This window comes from Hibiscus syriacus, unplaced genomic scaffold (genome assembly GCF_006381635.1).
Source record: "Hibiscus syriacus cultivar Baekdansim isolate YM2019G1 unplaced genomic scaffold, ASM638163v2 tig00003041_pilon, whole genome shotgun sequence".
NCBI lineage: Eukaryota > Viridiplantae > Streptophyta > Magnoliopsida > Malvales > Malvaceae > Hibiscus > Hibiscus syriacus.
The window spans coordinates 2222733-2237325 of record NW_024061960.1 but is presented as its reverse complement, the minus strand read 5'-3'; the positions used below and the strand labels follow the sequence as shown (position 1 = coordinate 2237325).

The 14593-nt window shown below is 36.9% G+C and overlaps 1 protein-coding gene across 1 annotated transcript; it reads left to right on the top strand.

Annotated features, from left to right (window-relative positions):
* The first annotated feature begins 13993 nt into the window (after positions 1-13993).
* On the top strand, positions 13994-14593 carry LOC120167904. Its single transcript, XM_039176788.1, has one exon. It carries the CDS (start codon positions 13994-13996, stop codon positions 14591-14593), a length of 600 nt encoding a protein of 199 aa, XP_039032719.1.

The following is a 14593-nucleotide window of genomic DNA, read 5'->3' as shown; positions in this document are numbered from 1 at the left end:
ATTGACATATACAACATTTGATCTTTCGAACTATGATTATGTTATTATGATGGTTTGTGCTCAGATGAAAAATTAACAAGCTATTACAGAAATGTATGCCATATTTGTTGAGGTTCACACGATTCGTGTATGTCATTATCCTCTCACTATGGGCTGGCTCATCAAGTTGACAGCCCGACTCAAATAATCTATAATGATTTCACATCATTAATGGAAAATCCACCTTCTACTGGCATGCCATCAAGTTTAATGGGAAAATATTCATCAACAACTACTTATGATCTCTACTCAGGTGGCTCCACAAGCAATCCATATGACAACACCCCTTTTAATTGAAGGGGAAGACATTAATCTACATACTTCTTCAACCTCAACATGGAAATGCCATCGACACAACAGTCTTCTCAATACCCATATGGCACTATGCCTTTAAGTTCAAGGGGAATGCATTCATCGGCCAACTTCTTTGACCTCGATATGGAAATGCCATCGATACAACAGTCTATTCGAAACACGTATGGTACAATGACTTCAAGTTCAAGGGGACCGCATACATCTGGAAACTTGTTCAACCTCAACAATAGATTGACCGAGGAACCCTCATCTCCACCAGAAGAACCTCTTTATGAGTCAGGTGCGGATGGTGCTGAAATAGGATAATTTGTTGAATCTAAATCACCATAATTTAACATAAACTTCGATGATGATACAGATAAAGTTCTTATAAATATGGAACCAAAAGAACCTCCAGCACATATGTATGAAGTTTACTATGACGTAATGTATGGGCCTTAATTTTTGGATATGCATATTGTTAGTAACTATGGATTTAACTCATCAGTCAATGATGGTGAGTTATATATTGGCATGAAGTTCACATCGAAAGACAAAGCAATGATGGAGATTAAGAATTACAAAATTCGTAATTCAGTTTACTCCAAAGTTGATCGATCCACCACGGAGAAGTATGCTTGCTACTATATCCAACGCGATAACGGATACAACTGAATGGTTCGTGTATCAAATAGGAAGAGAAAGAACAACATATGAGAACTAACAAGATACAACGATCCTCATACATGTTGTGCAAGAGGTATCAACCAAGACTATCCCAACTTAGACTCCAACATTATTTGTCGGGCATAATATTATGCCCATGGTCAAACAAATCTCTCACATAGCTGGTGTTAATTTCTTCTATACTATCACAATATGGGTACATCGTCTCCTACAAAAAAGCATGGATGGTAAAACAAAATGTCATAGTAAAACTTCATGCGAGTGGGATTCCTTTTACAGTGAGCTACCCAGTTGGTTTAAAGTAATGCAAAGACTAAACCCCGAGATAATAATTGAGTTCAAAACTCAACATGCATACGTGAATGATCAGATGGTTCGAGATCGATGCCAATTCTATCGTGTTTTTTAGACTTACCCTCGGTGCATTAATGCGGTGAACTACTGCAAATCGGTGGTCCAAATTGATGGTACATTCTTGTATGGAAAATACAAGAAATTTTTATTATTGGTTGTTATCCAAGATGATAATTACAACATTCTTCTCGTTGTATTTTGCCCTCATTGAAGGAGAAGATATTGAGTCATGTGCTTTTTTCTGAAAAAATTATGGTTACATGTTGTCATAAGGGAATGTATTTGTATCATTTCAGACCGAGGAGTTGGGATTAAAGCAGCAATGGAATCTTTGGGTCCAATGTGAAAACCCCCACATGTCCAACATCATTACTGTGTCCGACATATTGCTACAAACTACTATGAAAAATACAAGAAAAATGATGAACGCCAATTAGTTGTGTGCATGGGTATATTAATTTTTTTCAATTTATTTTCTCAATAATTTTCATTTAATTTATTTCTACTTCACACTAACTATTAAACATGGCTTATGGCTTAGGATATGAACTCTTACCTCAAAGGTTTGAGTTTATGCTACAAGAATTGCTTGGCAAAAACAAGAAAGGGTACGAGTACATTATGGACATCAATAAAGAAATGTGGCCAAATGCTTATGATGGGTGGTATCGATATGGTCATATGAAAACCAACTTGGCAGAGGCTATCAATTTAACCTTAACGGGGGCGCTTCATTACCAGTCACTGCATTGGTTAAAATAACGTATTTTTATTTGGGTCAACTTTTTGCAAAGCTCGGGGGACAAGCATATTTATCACCCAATACTAGTAGCAGATCTATAGAAAAAAGTTGCAGCATCAAATGGGATGTTGGTAACGAATTTTTCTCACGTCCATGAATTAGTTCATGTTACATAAATGCCACAACCTCTTCAATGGATTGTAGTTAACTCTTTTAGAGTTAATTTACAAGAAAGGTGGTGTGATTGTGGCTTCTTTCAAGCACTCAAATGTCCATGCTCCCATGTCATAGCAACTTGCTCACATTATCATTTGGACTACAAAAGTTATGTTGATCATGTATACCAACTTTTACAAGTATTCAAGGTCTATGAATTTGAATTTTCCCCATAGGTAATGAAAAATATCTAGAATAGATTCAAAGTTGGTTTACAATTATACCAGATATGTTGCTATTAAGGGACTCATGTCGTCTAAAATCCACTCGAATTCATTGTGATATAGATATTCGGGAGACCTCAAGTGAACATAAAAGATGTGGGCATTGCAGAAACCTAGGCCACAATAGGAAAAAAATTTCATCTCTTTTATCATCACTTAACTGTTAACCCTTACTTATTTAATTGTAGTTTCTATTATTTCAATGTATGTGTTTTTCTAATATTTCAATGTAATCTTATTTTTTAATATTTCATTGTATGTGTTTGTTTCTAATATTTCAATGTAATTGTATTTTCTAATATATTTCAATATATGTGTATTTTATAATTTTATATTCGGTTTACGCCTTAGTTGTGATTAACATTTTCATTTTAACCTAACTTTAAACCATTTAAAAAACCTAAACCCTAAATCCTAAAAATCATAAACCATTTTAACCTAAAAACCCTCAATTATTACAACCCTAAACATTGATCTATTAAACCCTAAACCATATATACCCTACACCCAAAACCTATGCCACAATAGGGAAAATTGTCTACCTTATTTATCATCACTTAACAATTTATGTATTTGTATTTTATACTATTTTAATGTATGCGATTTTATTTTCTAGTATTTACTTCATGTGGTTAACATTTAATTTTTTTTTAAAAAAATCAACCCTAAACCATTTTAACCTAAAAACCCTAAACCACTTTAACCTAAAAACCCTAAACCACTTTAACCTAAAAACCCTAAACCACTTTAACCTAAAAACTATAAACCACTTTAACCTAAAAATATTAACAGTAAATGCTAAACCTTAATCCCTAAAAAATCCTAAACCACTTTAACCTAAAAACCCTAAACCACTTCATCCAAAAAGACATTAAAAATTACCCTAAATCATTCTTAAATCCTAAATCTTTAATCCTAAAAATTCTCAAAACCCTAAAAAATTCAAAAAAAAACTAATACTATACCTTAAACCCTAAAATCCCTAAATCCTTTAAAATCCCAAAACCCTAAAAATAACCTAAAACGCTAAACCAGACTACGAATTGGTCCAAAAACGTGTGTCCCAAAACACGTCTTTCCACCGTGGTGCCACATTAGCTTAAACCTTGGAAGGCGCCCCCTTGAAACGTGCCTTCTCTCCACATCAGCAAAGCGCACCCTGGAAATGCACTTTCGCTCCATACTACCATAAAGTGTGTTAGATTGAAAAATATGGGGGAATGGGTGTTAGAATGAGAATATTATGATTTTAGGGTATTTTTGGTAAAAACACCGAGGGGGCATTTATGTCTCTAACCATAATAGGAATCAAAACATCAAGCGGTGAGTCGAAAACAGTATAGAGAATATCTTGTTCAACAGTGAGCTTTGCCATTAGGTTTGCAGCTGAATTTGCCTCTTGTCGGATAAGTTCGAATTTAACACTCCATGCCTTTTTGCAAAGAATAGCAATAGATTTTACCAGGTTATGAGCACTTCATAAAGAGGGGGAACAGCAAATTCAAAACATCCGCATTATCCATCTGAACAACAGCTCTTTCGAACCCATTTGTCCAAGTCAACTTCAAGCCTTCGAGGACACCCAAAGTTTCGCTTGAAGGACTGATGTGTGTCCCAACTGTTTGTTGAAAGCGGATAGGAAATTTCCCTCGTAGTCACGAAGAAGATCCCCAACCGAACCTAAGCTTGTCAAAAGAGATACGATTCCATCCGTATTTATGCAAATATCCCCCACTGATCGGGGGAGACAATTAAACAAATTCCTCGGTTGGGGTAGAAATATTTCCAGGAGCTACAATTGGAGTTGCATAAAACTTAGCCCAGGTGAGGTTGGTATGAATTAAGGACGAGAGATCAATGTTAGCACCCAGAAAAAGCAGGTTATTGCGTCTTGTCCAAGCTTACCAAACGATCGACGAGAAAAAGATGTTCCAAGGACAATCATAATTAGCAATATACCTCGAAGAACCTATATTTTCCAGGATCCAGTCTGCAAGAGAGAGATCGAAGAAATCATCACAGGGGAACTGAGCGAACGATGACCACAAGGCACGAATCAGCGTGCAATCACAGAGAATATGCAGAGTGGTTTCCGACGGATCGTTACAGGCAATGCAAGTTGGGTTCTAACTCAAGACTTGACGACATCTATTGTGGTTTGAAAGAATTTTACCCTCCACAACAAGCCATAAAAAACCGTGAACTCTTTCGGGGACAGGCAGCCTCCAAATAAGCTTCCAACGCTGATCGGTTCCATTCCAAAGAGATGAGGAAAGAAAGTTGTAAGCACTCTTCGTGGTGAACATTCTCTTAGAGCCATCCATCCAGTAGCAACAATTAGGTCCAAGATTTCGATTAGGAGGTTAAATGTTGTAGAAGAATGAGAGGGCTGGAGCAGAAAGCACTTGGTGCAGGAGTGGCCAATTCCAAGAACAATCACTGGAGACAAAATCACGAACCAGAATGTTGCCAGCAGTATTGGTCCCAGGATTTGCATAGCGATTGAGAGGGCCAAGATCTGGAATCTATCTATCTTTCCAGAAATTAATCGACTCACCATCTCCTACTGACCAAGCTAAGTTTACATGAAAATGAGGCCAAATACCAGCAAGAGCAGGCCAAAAGGATATATTATCATTGTACGTTTAAATATTGTATAAAAAATAAGTATATTTTTTAAATATAAAAACAAATATATGTATTTATTTTTTAAAATATGTATAGTTGAATCAAAATCAAAATTTCATGTGTACAATTGAACATTAAGATTTCATGTGTATATTTACACCAAATCAGAGTTTATGTGATTAACATAGTCGGTTTTGAGATGTTACATTTAATTGTATTACAACTAGAATTTAGTCAGATTAACCTAGTCGATTCCTACATGCTTCTAAAAATTGCAAAAAGTACTTCCCGGCTGAAACTTTGATGTCTATCTCTTATCATTGATCAATAAGTTTATATGTTAGCTTAATTTAATAAATTGAATACATAAAAAAATTAATTCTATAAAAATTTCTAAGATGGTTTAAATTGAAAGTACGATCTTTGTTGAATGTAGTATATCATACATCAAAATGTGTGCAGAAAGATTCGAGTGATGGACATATCCCCTTCGTGGAATATGAGAATCCTCTAATTAAAAAGGAAATTCCCTCATTGTATCTACCAAGGTAAAGATGTATCCGCCCATCCATCAGACTTTTCCTAGAGTGTCGAGTTATCTTATGTTTGGTTGAAAGTGTTTAGATACATCCACTCTACTATATTTTCTGCTATCTCTTATAATCAACCAAAAAAAAATCGAGATGTCTCTGCTACAGCCATAAAAAATTATCCATTTCTTGTATCGAGATCCCTTAAACCCTCTTTGATAAAAAACATTGTTATTTTCTTCGTTACCTCTTTAACAATGTCGAGATTGTTAGATTTGTCTAGAAATTAAGTTGACAAGTTGGAAATTTCATCTTGGTTGGTGGCCAACTTATTGGAAATTTCATTTTGGTAGGTGGCCAAACTTTGAACATGTGAATTTCATATTTGGTGGCTAACTTGTACACATTGGAAAATTCTTTGGTAGGTGGCCAAACTTTGAACATATTGTTCTTGAAACTCAACTATAAATAGGCCTAAGTATTTCCATTAGAAATCATCCCAAAACATGTTCTCTCCTTTATTGTTTTTTATTCGGTTCTTTTCCATTGTGTTTCAATATTCAATAGTTTGACAGGTTTATCCGTTGTGCAACCTTTGGTGGTTTTAATCTTGACATTTTAGGTCAATTTTAAAACTACGCTCGTGTGAGAAATAACCCGTTTTCCCCAACAACTGGTATCAGAGCTTCGGTTGAGGTTATCCTGGTGGTTCCGTTGCTGAAAAGATACAGTTCGTGATATTAAATATTGTTCATTAGAATTAAAATGCCAAAATACGGATCAGTTGAGACATCAAGCTCTTCATCTGGACCGGTGAGGAGGGTGATGTCAAATGCAAATTTCTCGGTGGAGTTGTTCGATGGATCCGGTCATTTTGGCATGTGGCAAGGCGAGGTGTTAGACGCTTTATTCCAACAAGGTCTAGACATCGCCAAGGAGGAAGAAAAACCCGAATATATGGAGGAGAAAGAATGGGGAACAATCAATCGTTTGGCGTGCAGCACGATTCGATCTTGTCTTTCTAGGGAGCAGAAGTATGGCTACAAGAACGAGACTTCTGCAAGTAAGATGTGGAAAGCTTTGGAGGAAAAATTCCTGAAGAAAAGCTCTCAGAATCGTCTCCACATGAAGAAAAGATTGTTCAGATTTGATTATCAACCAGGCACCAGTATGAATGAACACATCACTACGTTCAATGAGCTAGTGGAAGACTTATTGGGCATGGATGAAACCTTCAAAGATGAAGATTTGGCTTTGATGTTGTTGTCATCTCTTCCAGATGAATTTGAGAACCTTGAGACAACGTTACTTCATGGTAAGGATAATGTTACCCTTAAAGATGTAACTGCTGCTTTGTATAGTTATGAACTCAGGAAGAAAACCAAGAAGGAGAGCAAGTACGAAGCAGCAGAGGCCATGGTGGCAAGAGGTCGCTCGAAAAGTCAAAAGCCAAAGTGGAGAGAGATCAAAGTCGAAGTCCAGACTGGGAAAAGATGAATGTGCCTTTTGTCATGAGAAAGGTCATTGGAAGAAAGATTGTCCGAAGCTGAAGAGAAAGGAAAGCTCCAGATGCATGTGTTGCAGAGCATGATGCACATGACTCTGACATATCATTGGTTGCTTCATCAACAACATTCCATTCCGGTGAGTGGATATTAGATTCGGGTTGCACCTATCATATGTCCCCTAATCGGGAGTGGTTCTCCGATTTAGTGGAACTAAATGCAGGAGTTGTTTATATGGGCAATGACAATGCCTGTAAAACTGTTGGGATAGGTTCAATTCGATTGAAGAATCAAGATGGATCAACCAGAGTTCTGATGGATGTCCGATACGTGCCCAGTTTGAAGAAAAATCTCATCTCGTTGGGAGCCTTAGAATCCAAAGGCTCAGTAGTCACTATGAGAGATGGAGTTTTAAAAGTCACATATGGCGCACTTGTGATAATGAAGGGCATCAAGAAAAATAATTTGTATTACTACCAAGGTAGTACAATTATTGGAGCAGTTGCAGCAGCTTCCGGAGGTGATGATTTGGACGTAACCCAGTTGTGGCATATGCGGTTGGGACATGCTGGAGAGAAATCCTTGCAAATTCTGGCAAAGAAAGGATTGTTGAAAGGTGTAAAGGCTTGCAAATTGAACTTTTGCTAGCATTGTGTTCTGGGAAAGCAGAAGAGAGTGAAGTTTGGCACCACTATACATAATACAAAAGGTATTGTAGATTATATTCACTCAGATGTATGGGGTCCTTCAAAGACATCGTCTTTGGGAGGAAACCATTATTTTGTAACTTTTGTAGATGAATTTTCCAGAAGAGTTTGGGTGTATCCGATGAAGTCTAAAGATTAAGTGCTTCAAATTTTCCTGAAATGGAAAAATATGATCGAGAACCAGACTGGTAGAAAGATCAAACGTCTTAGGACGGACAATGGAGGGGAATATAAAAGTGACCCATTCTTTGACGTTTGCCATGAGTATGGTATTGTTCGACACTTCACTGTTAGACATACACCACAACAGAATGGGGTGGCAGAGCGTATGAATCGAACACTATTGGAGAAAGTTCGATGTATGTTGTCTAATGTTGGGTTAGGCAAGGCATTTTGGGCTGAGGATGTGACATATGATGGCCATCTCATCAATCGTCTGCCGTCATCAGCAGTAGGAGGAAAAACACCATTGGAGGTATGGTCTGGAAAACCTGCTACTGATTATGATTCCTTACATGTATTTGGATCCACTGCTTATTATCATGTGAAGGAATCCAAGCTTGATCCGAGAGCAAAGAAGGCTCTCTTTATGGGAATCACCCATGGAGTGAAGGGATTCCGCCTTTGGTGTTTAGACACCAATAAGATAATTTGTAGCAGAGATGTTACCTTTGATGAATCTGCCCTAGTAAAGAAGGTAACAAGTGAAGTTGTCCAAACAAGTAGTACTCCGCAGCAGGTGGAGCATACTCCAAAACAGGTGGAGTTTCAGCAGACGATGATCCCAGAAGTTGATGCGGCTGATTCTTCAACTCCAATAGAAGAATCAGAAGATGAAGAGGTTCAAACCCAAGAACCATTGGAGACACCAGAAACACTTGCAGTTACAAGGCCAAGGAGAGAAATTCGTATACCTGCTCGATTTGTTGATATGGTGGCCTATGCTCTTCCAGTTGTTGATGATGATATCCCTATCACTTACCAAGAAGCAAATACAAAGCTTGGAAAGTGATAAGTGGAAAAGTGCCATGGATGAAGAAATGTAATCTCTCCAAAAGAACAATACTTGGAAACTGGCACAATTACCGAAAGATAAAAGAGCCATTGGATGCAAGTGGGTATTTGTAAAGAAAGATGGATCTCATAACAAGAAAGATGTTCGCTACAAGGCACGGTTGGTAGCTAAAGGCTACGCTCAAAAGGAATCGACTACAATGAAGTATTTTCCCCTGTTGTGAAGCATTCCTATTAGAATATTGTTAGCCTTGGTAGCACAGTTGAATTTGGAGCTAGCTCAACTTGATGTAAAGACGGCTTTCTTGCACGGTGATTTAGAAGAGGAGATCTATATGACTCAGCCAGAAGGATACAAAGATGGTGGTCGTGAGAATGGGTTTGTAAGCTGAACAAATCGCTATATGGATTGAAGCAATCTCCGAGGCAGTGGTACAAGCGATTTGATAGCTTTATGATGGATTGAAGCAATCTCCGAGGGCAGTGGTACAAGCGATTTGATAGCTTTATGAGGAGGCAAAGTATACTAGAAGCAAATATGATCATTGTGTGTATTTGCAAAAGCTCAAAGATGATCTTTCATTTATTCTCTTGTACATGGCGATATGTTGATCGCTTCGAAGAGTCAAAGGAGATAAACAAATTAAAGGCTCATTGAATCAAGAGTTTGAAGAAAGATCTAGGTGAGGCCAAGAAGATTCTGGTATGGAGATAAGCAGAAATAGACAGAGGAAGCTTTGTTTAACACAGAAGTAGTATCTGAGAAAGGTAAATGTTTTTGGCATGAATGAAAATACCAAACATGTAAGTATCCCATTGGCTTCTCATTTGAAACTTAGTTCTCAATTATCTCCTAAAACTAACGAAGAACGAGTGTATATGGAAAAAGTTTCATATGCTAATGCAGTTGGGAGCTTGATGTATGCAATGGTGTGTACGCATCCTGCATTTCACAAGCATTGGAGTTGTGAGCAGGTACATGCATGATCCTGGAGAGGACATTGGCAAGCTGTGAAATGGATTCTACGGTATCTCCAACAAACCGTGGATGTTGGTTAAGTTTTTGAACAGGATGAAGCACTTGGTCAGTGTATGGTTGGATATGCTGATTCTGATTATGCTGGTGATTTGGATAAGCGTCGATCAACTATTGGGTATTTGTTTACTCTTGCTAAAGCCCCAGTAAGTTGGAAGTCTACATTGCAATCTACGGTGGCCTTTTCTACTACAGAGGCAGAATACATGGCAGTTTCAGAGGCTGTAAAGGAAGCAATTTGGCTTAACGGGTTGATGGAAGACTTGGGAGTTGTTAAAAGTCACATTAGTCTCTATTGTGACAGTCAGAGCGCTATTCACTTAGCGAAAAATCAAGTCTACCATTCAAGGACTAAGCATATCGACGTGAGGTATCACTTTGTGCGGGAGATCTTTGAAGAAGGAAAGATTCTACTTCAGAAAATTACGACATCAGAAAATCCTGCAGATATGATGACCAAGGTGGTAACAGTAATCAAGTTCAATCATTGTTTGAACTTGATTAACATCCTGAAAGTATGAACACCTTCGGGTGTGTGGCGCTTGTGAGCGCAATTAGAGGCACTACAAATTTAGGGAGTTGAAGAAGTTGAGTAGGCTTGGTAATTTCAAGCCAAGGTGGAGATTTGTTAGATTTGTCTAGAAATTAAGTTGACAAGTTGGAAATTTCATCTTGGTTGGTGGCCAACTTATTGAAAATTTCATTTTGGTTGGTGGTCAAACTTTGAACATGTGAATTTCATATTTGGTGGCTAACTTGTACACATTGGAAAATTCTTTGGTAGGTGGCCAAACTTTGAACATATTGTTCTTGAAACTCAACTATAAATAGGCCTAAGTATTTCCATTATAAATCATCCCAAAATCATGTTCTCTCTTTTATTGTTTTTTATTCGGTTCTTTTCCATTGTGTTTCAATATTCAATAGTTTGACAGGTTTATCCGCTGTGCAACCTTTGGTGGTTTTAATCTTGACATTTTAGGTCAATTTTAAAACTACGTTCGTGTGGGAAATAATCCGTTTTCCCCAACAGAGATCCCCAACATCAAACCTAACTCATAGATACCTCATCTTAAATCCTTTCATTATCTCATCATAGCGTCGAAAATCTTTCCTGATATATATATAAAAAAACATAGGAGTGTTCGTCCGCTTGAAATATGTTATTGTATTGGTTTTCGACGAGTGGATCCTTTAATACAATAAATGCTTTTTTCCATAAGTCTTAAGTCAAGCCACTTTATGATAATCCATTAAGGGGACAAATGTTATAAATATAATCGCTTATAAATTAAATCATTGAATTTTGAGATATTATTGTTTTTAAAACCTTTATTTATTTTTAATTCTTTATTCAATGGACTATGATATTTTGTTTGAGGAACCAATGTTTCACAATGTTTAATTAAGTTCCAAAAAAATGCATCGAAACTGGAAAAAGAAGATTTTTTTAGGCATGCGTTCAGAACTGATAGTTTTATATCGTGAATGATGTTACTATTATTTAAAATGCATGTAAAACGTGGAAACCACACCTCTTGGTAGGTTTAAACTTAATTCAAATGGTAAGGAATGAAACGAAGAGAGTGTTGGGAGTGCAGACTTAAAAATTTTAAATCTTCTAATATTTTAAGTATTTTTCTTATATATTATATGAATTACTTAATTTTATATATTTTATAATTTTATAATTTCACACCTCCTAAAATTCTTAAATTCACAACTCTAACATAAATTATTATATTCTTTAAGGGAGACGTGCTAGCGGAACTAACAATGGACAGGCGGCTTATTAGGTATCTAAGAGATCAACGAACAATTAGACAGTTGATTTTATTAAGTAATTAGGATATTTGACTATGTTCGACACTTGATACAGAATTTTGGAAAATCTCTTTCTTTATTTTTTAATAAAAAAGAGAAACGCCTAAAACTGCTAAAACTGAGAACTAAAAAATTGCACTGCCATTTCTTCTGTCATCGTCATATACGTCATTCACTTCTATTTGAGTGTTAGAGGTAAGAAAATCAGAATGTCGAGCCCACGCCAGCCTCGCCAGTCCCGCCAGTCCACCTGCCACCCAGTTACAGTCCATCGCCAATGCTTTTTTCAAAAAACTTGATTTCATATCAAGTAAATTTTATTCATAAAAATATGAAATTAATTACTAATTATTAAAATTAGGGTAAACTATGTGTTTAGTATCAAACTATCAATTTTAATCCGTTTTAATACTTAAACCTTACTTTTTTTCAAAATCATACCTAACGTTTAGTTTTGTTTCATTTTAGTACCTCGCCATTAAAAATTTAATGGATTGCCTGGTGTGGAAAAACTCCGGTAGACGGATGACCAATTCGAACGGTGGACCACAAGAGAATGATGAGTCGACCAACATAATCCAGTTTCAAGCCCATTGGACACTAGACCATGAAGATCAGAGGATGAAGAAATCGAAGAATACATCATCGATTTAGGGAGATTGCGGCGTTTCTCGATGAAACGGAGGCTATATCGTGTTCAAGGAGACGAAAAGGTACAGGATGGAAAGTTTGGGCTTCATCGATCGACATATATGATGGCCAACGATTGTAGACTCATTAGCTTATCAAACTATATATTGAGCCTTTAAAAAGATTCAACAAAAGACAGAAACAAATCCACTATTTGTGTTACGTCAAGTAATACGTGGAGTAACTCTCTATTTAGCATTAAAAGCAAGAACTGTAGGCGGATCGACTAATCAAGTTCCCGTTGAAATAGAATTCACACAAGGAAAAACACTTGCCATTCGTAGGTTATTAGGGGCATCTCAAAAGCGTCAAGGTTGAAATATGGCTGACGAGCTCGTCTGTTAAGTTTTTAATGGTGTAGTACTAAAATGAAACAAAAACTAAACGTTAGGTATGATTTTGAAGAAAAAAAGTTTAATTACTAAAACATATCATAACTGATAGTTTAGATACTAAATGCGTAGTTTACCCTTAAAATTAATATCAAATAGACTCTTAGTAACTAGGGGTGGGAATAGGCTAGGCCAGGCTAGGCTTTAAAAGGCCTGAGTCTGGCCTACGATGAATTTTTTAGGCCTGAGCCTGGCATGTAGCCTATATCACAGGCTTTTATTTTTGGTTTGGCCTGGCCTTTTTAAAAGCCTGGCCTGACCTGATAGCCTATTTAAAAGCCTTCTTATGTTTTTTTTTTCAGGTGGATTGGATGTGTTGGAGCAGCAAGCCAACAAGATATGGGCAGCTCCTTGGAAAAGTTGAGGCGTGGGCATGAATGGTGGCTGCTTTTGGTGTGGGTATGGGCCTAATTAATTAAAAATGTTACTCATAATCATGGCACATGCTTTTGGTTTCCCACCCCGGGACCTGATATCCATTCGGTACAACAATATGCGCGTAAACAAATTTAAAAATAAAGGGAAAACACGTTGAGAAATGAGAATGCTTTTGGTTAAACCCGTGTAACTATTAATTTAATAGGATTGTCTTTCAGCATTGTCTTTCAGCTTTCACAACTATTAAAGCATTGTCTAATATATATATATATATTAAAGCATTGTCTATTAATTTAAACACGTTGATAGATAAATGGAAAACAATATGCTTTGGTACTCCAATAATTAAAGTATTGTCTTTCAGCTTTCACAACTATTAAGGGAAAAATAATATATATATATATTATATATATATATATATATATATATATATATAAGCCGGCCTATCATGCTTATAAGACTTTATAATAAGCCTAAGCCTATCATATTTAAGTTAATAGACTTTTAAAAAAATCCGAGCCTGACCTTTTTATTAAATAAGTCAGGTCAGATCAGACTTTATGTAAGTCATACCAGACCAGACCTGGCCTATTCCCACCCCTATTAGTAACGTTGGAATTGGGTATAAAAAGGTAAAAGAATTGGAAAGGCAACGGCTACTTGGTTATTCCCTCATATAATAAGTAGAAAAGGCAACCGACCATTCCCATTTTCACAGCTTGGCAAATTGGCAATGGCTCCCCCAATCAGATCCCCCTGCTTTTCTTCAACTTTTTGTATCAATAAAAAGCCCTCCCCTTTTCTCATGGACATCGATGAAGAAGCCATGAAAATGTCCCTCAAGAGACTTTCCATTCTCCGAAAGTTGCTATCCAAGTCCAATAATGTTCTTCGAATCCCCATTCTACTTACCAAAATGAAGAAGCCCATGATGATTCATAAGCTTGTTTTTCTCAAGAAATCCACAAAGCTCAACAGGTTTAAGCTCCTCAATCATTACAACTATGGCTTCCTTGGAGAGTATCAGTTGGACTCCTCTTCAACTACTCCTCTTATCCATTACTACAACCCACAACATGAGCTCCAAAACAGAAGCAGCCACAATATTTACTCGTTGCTGTTTCGGTGCAACTGCTTTGGTAGCCTGAATGCTCAAGCAAGACAAGAAACAGATTGCAGATTAGCATTGGACGTGGATCATCTGCCAGCTGCCATGGCATTGCCATGTGCAGTGGAAATAGATTTTGAAGATGATTCAGTTGATGAGAGGGCTGAGAGATTCATTGAAAACTTCTACGCAGAGATGAGGCTGCAGAGGCAGGAATCATTTTGA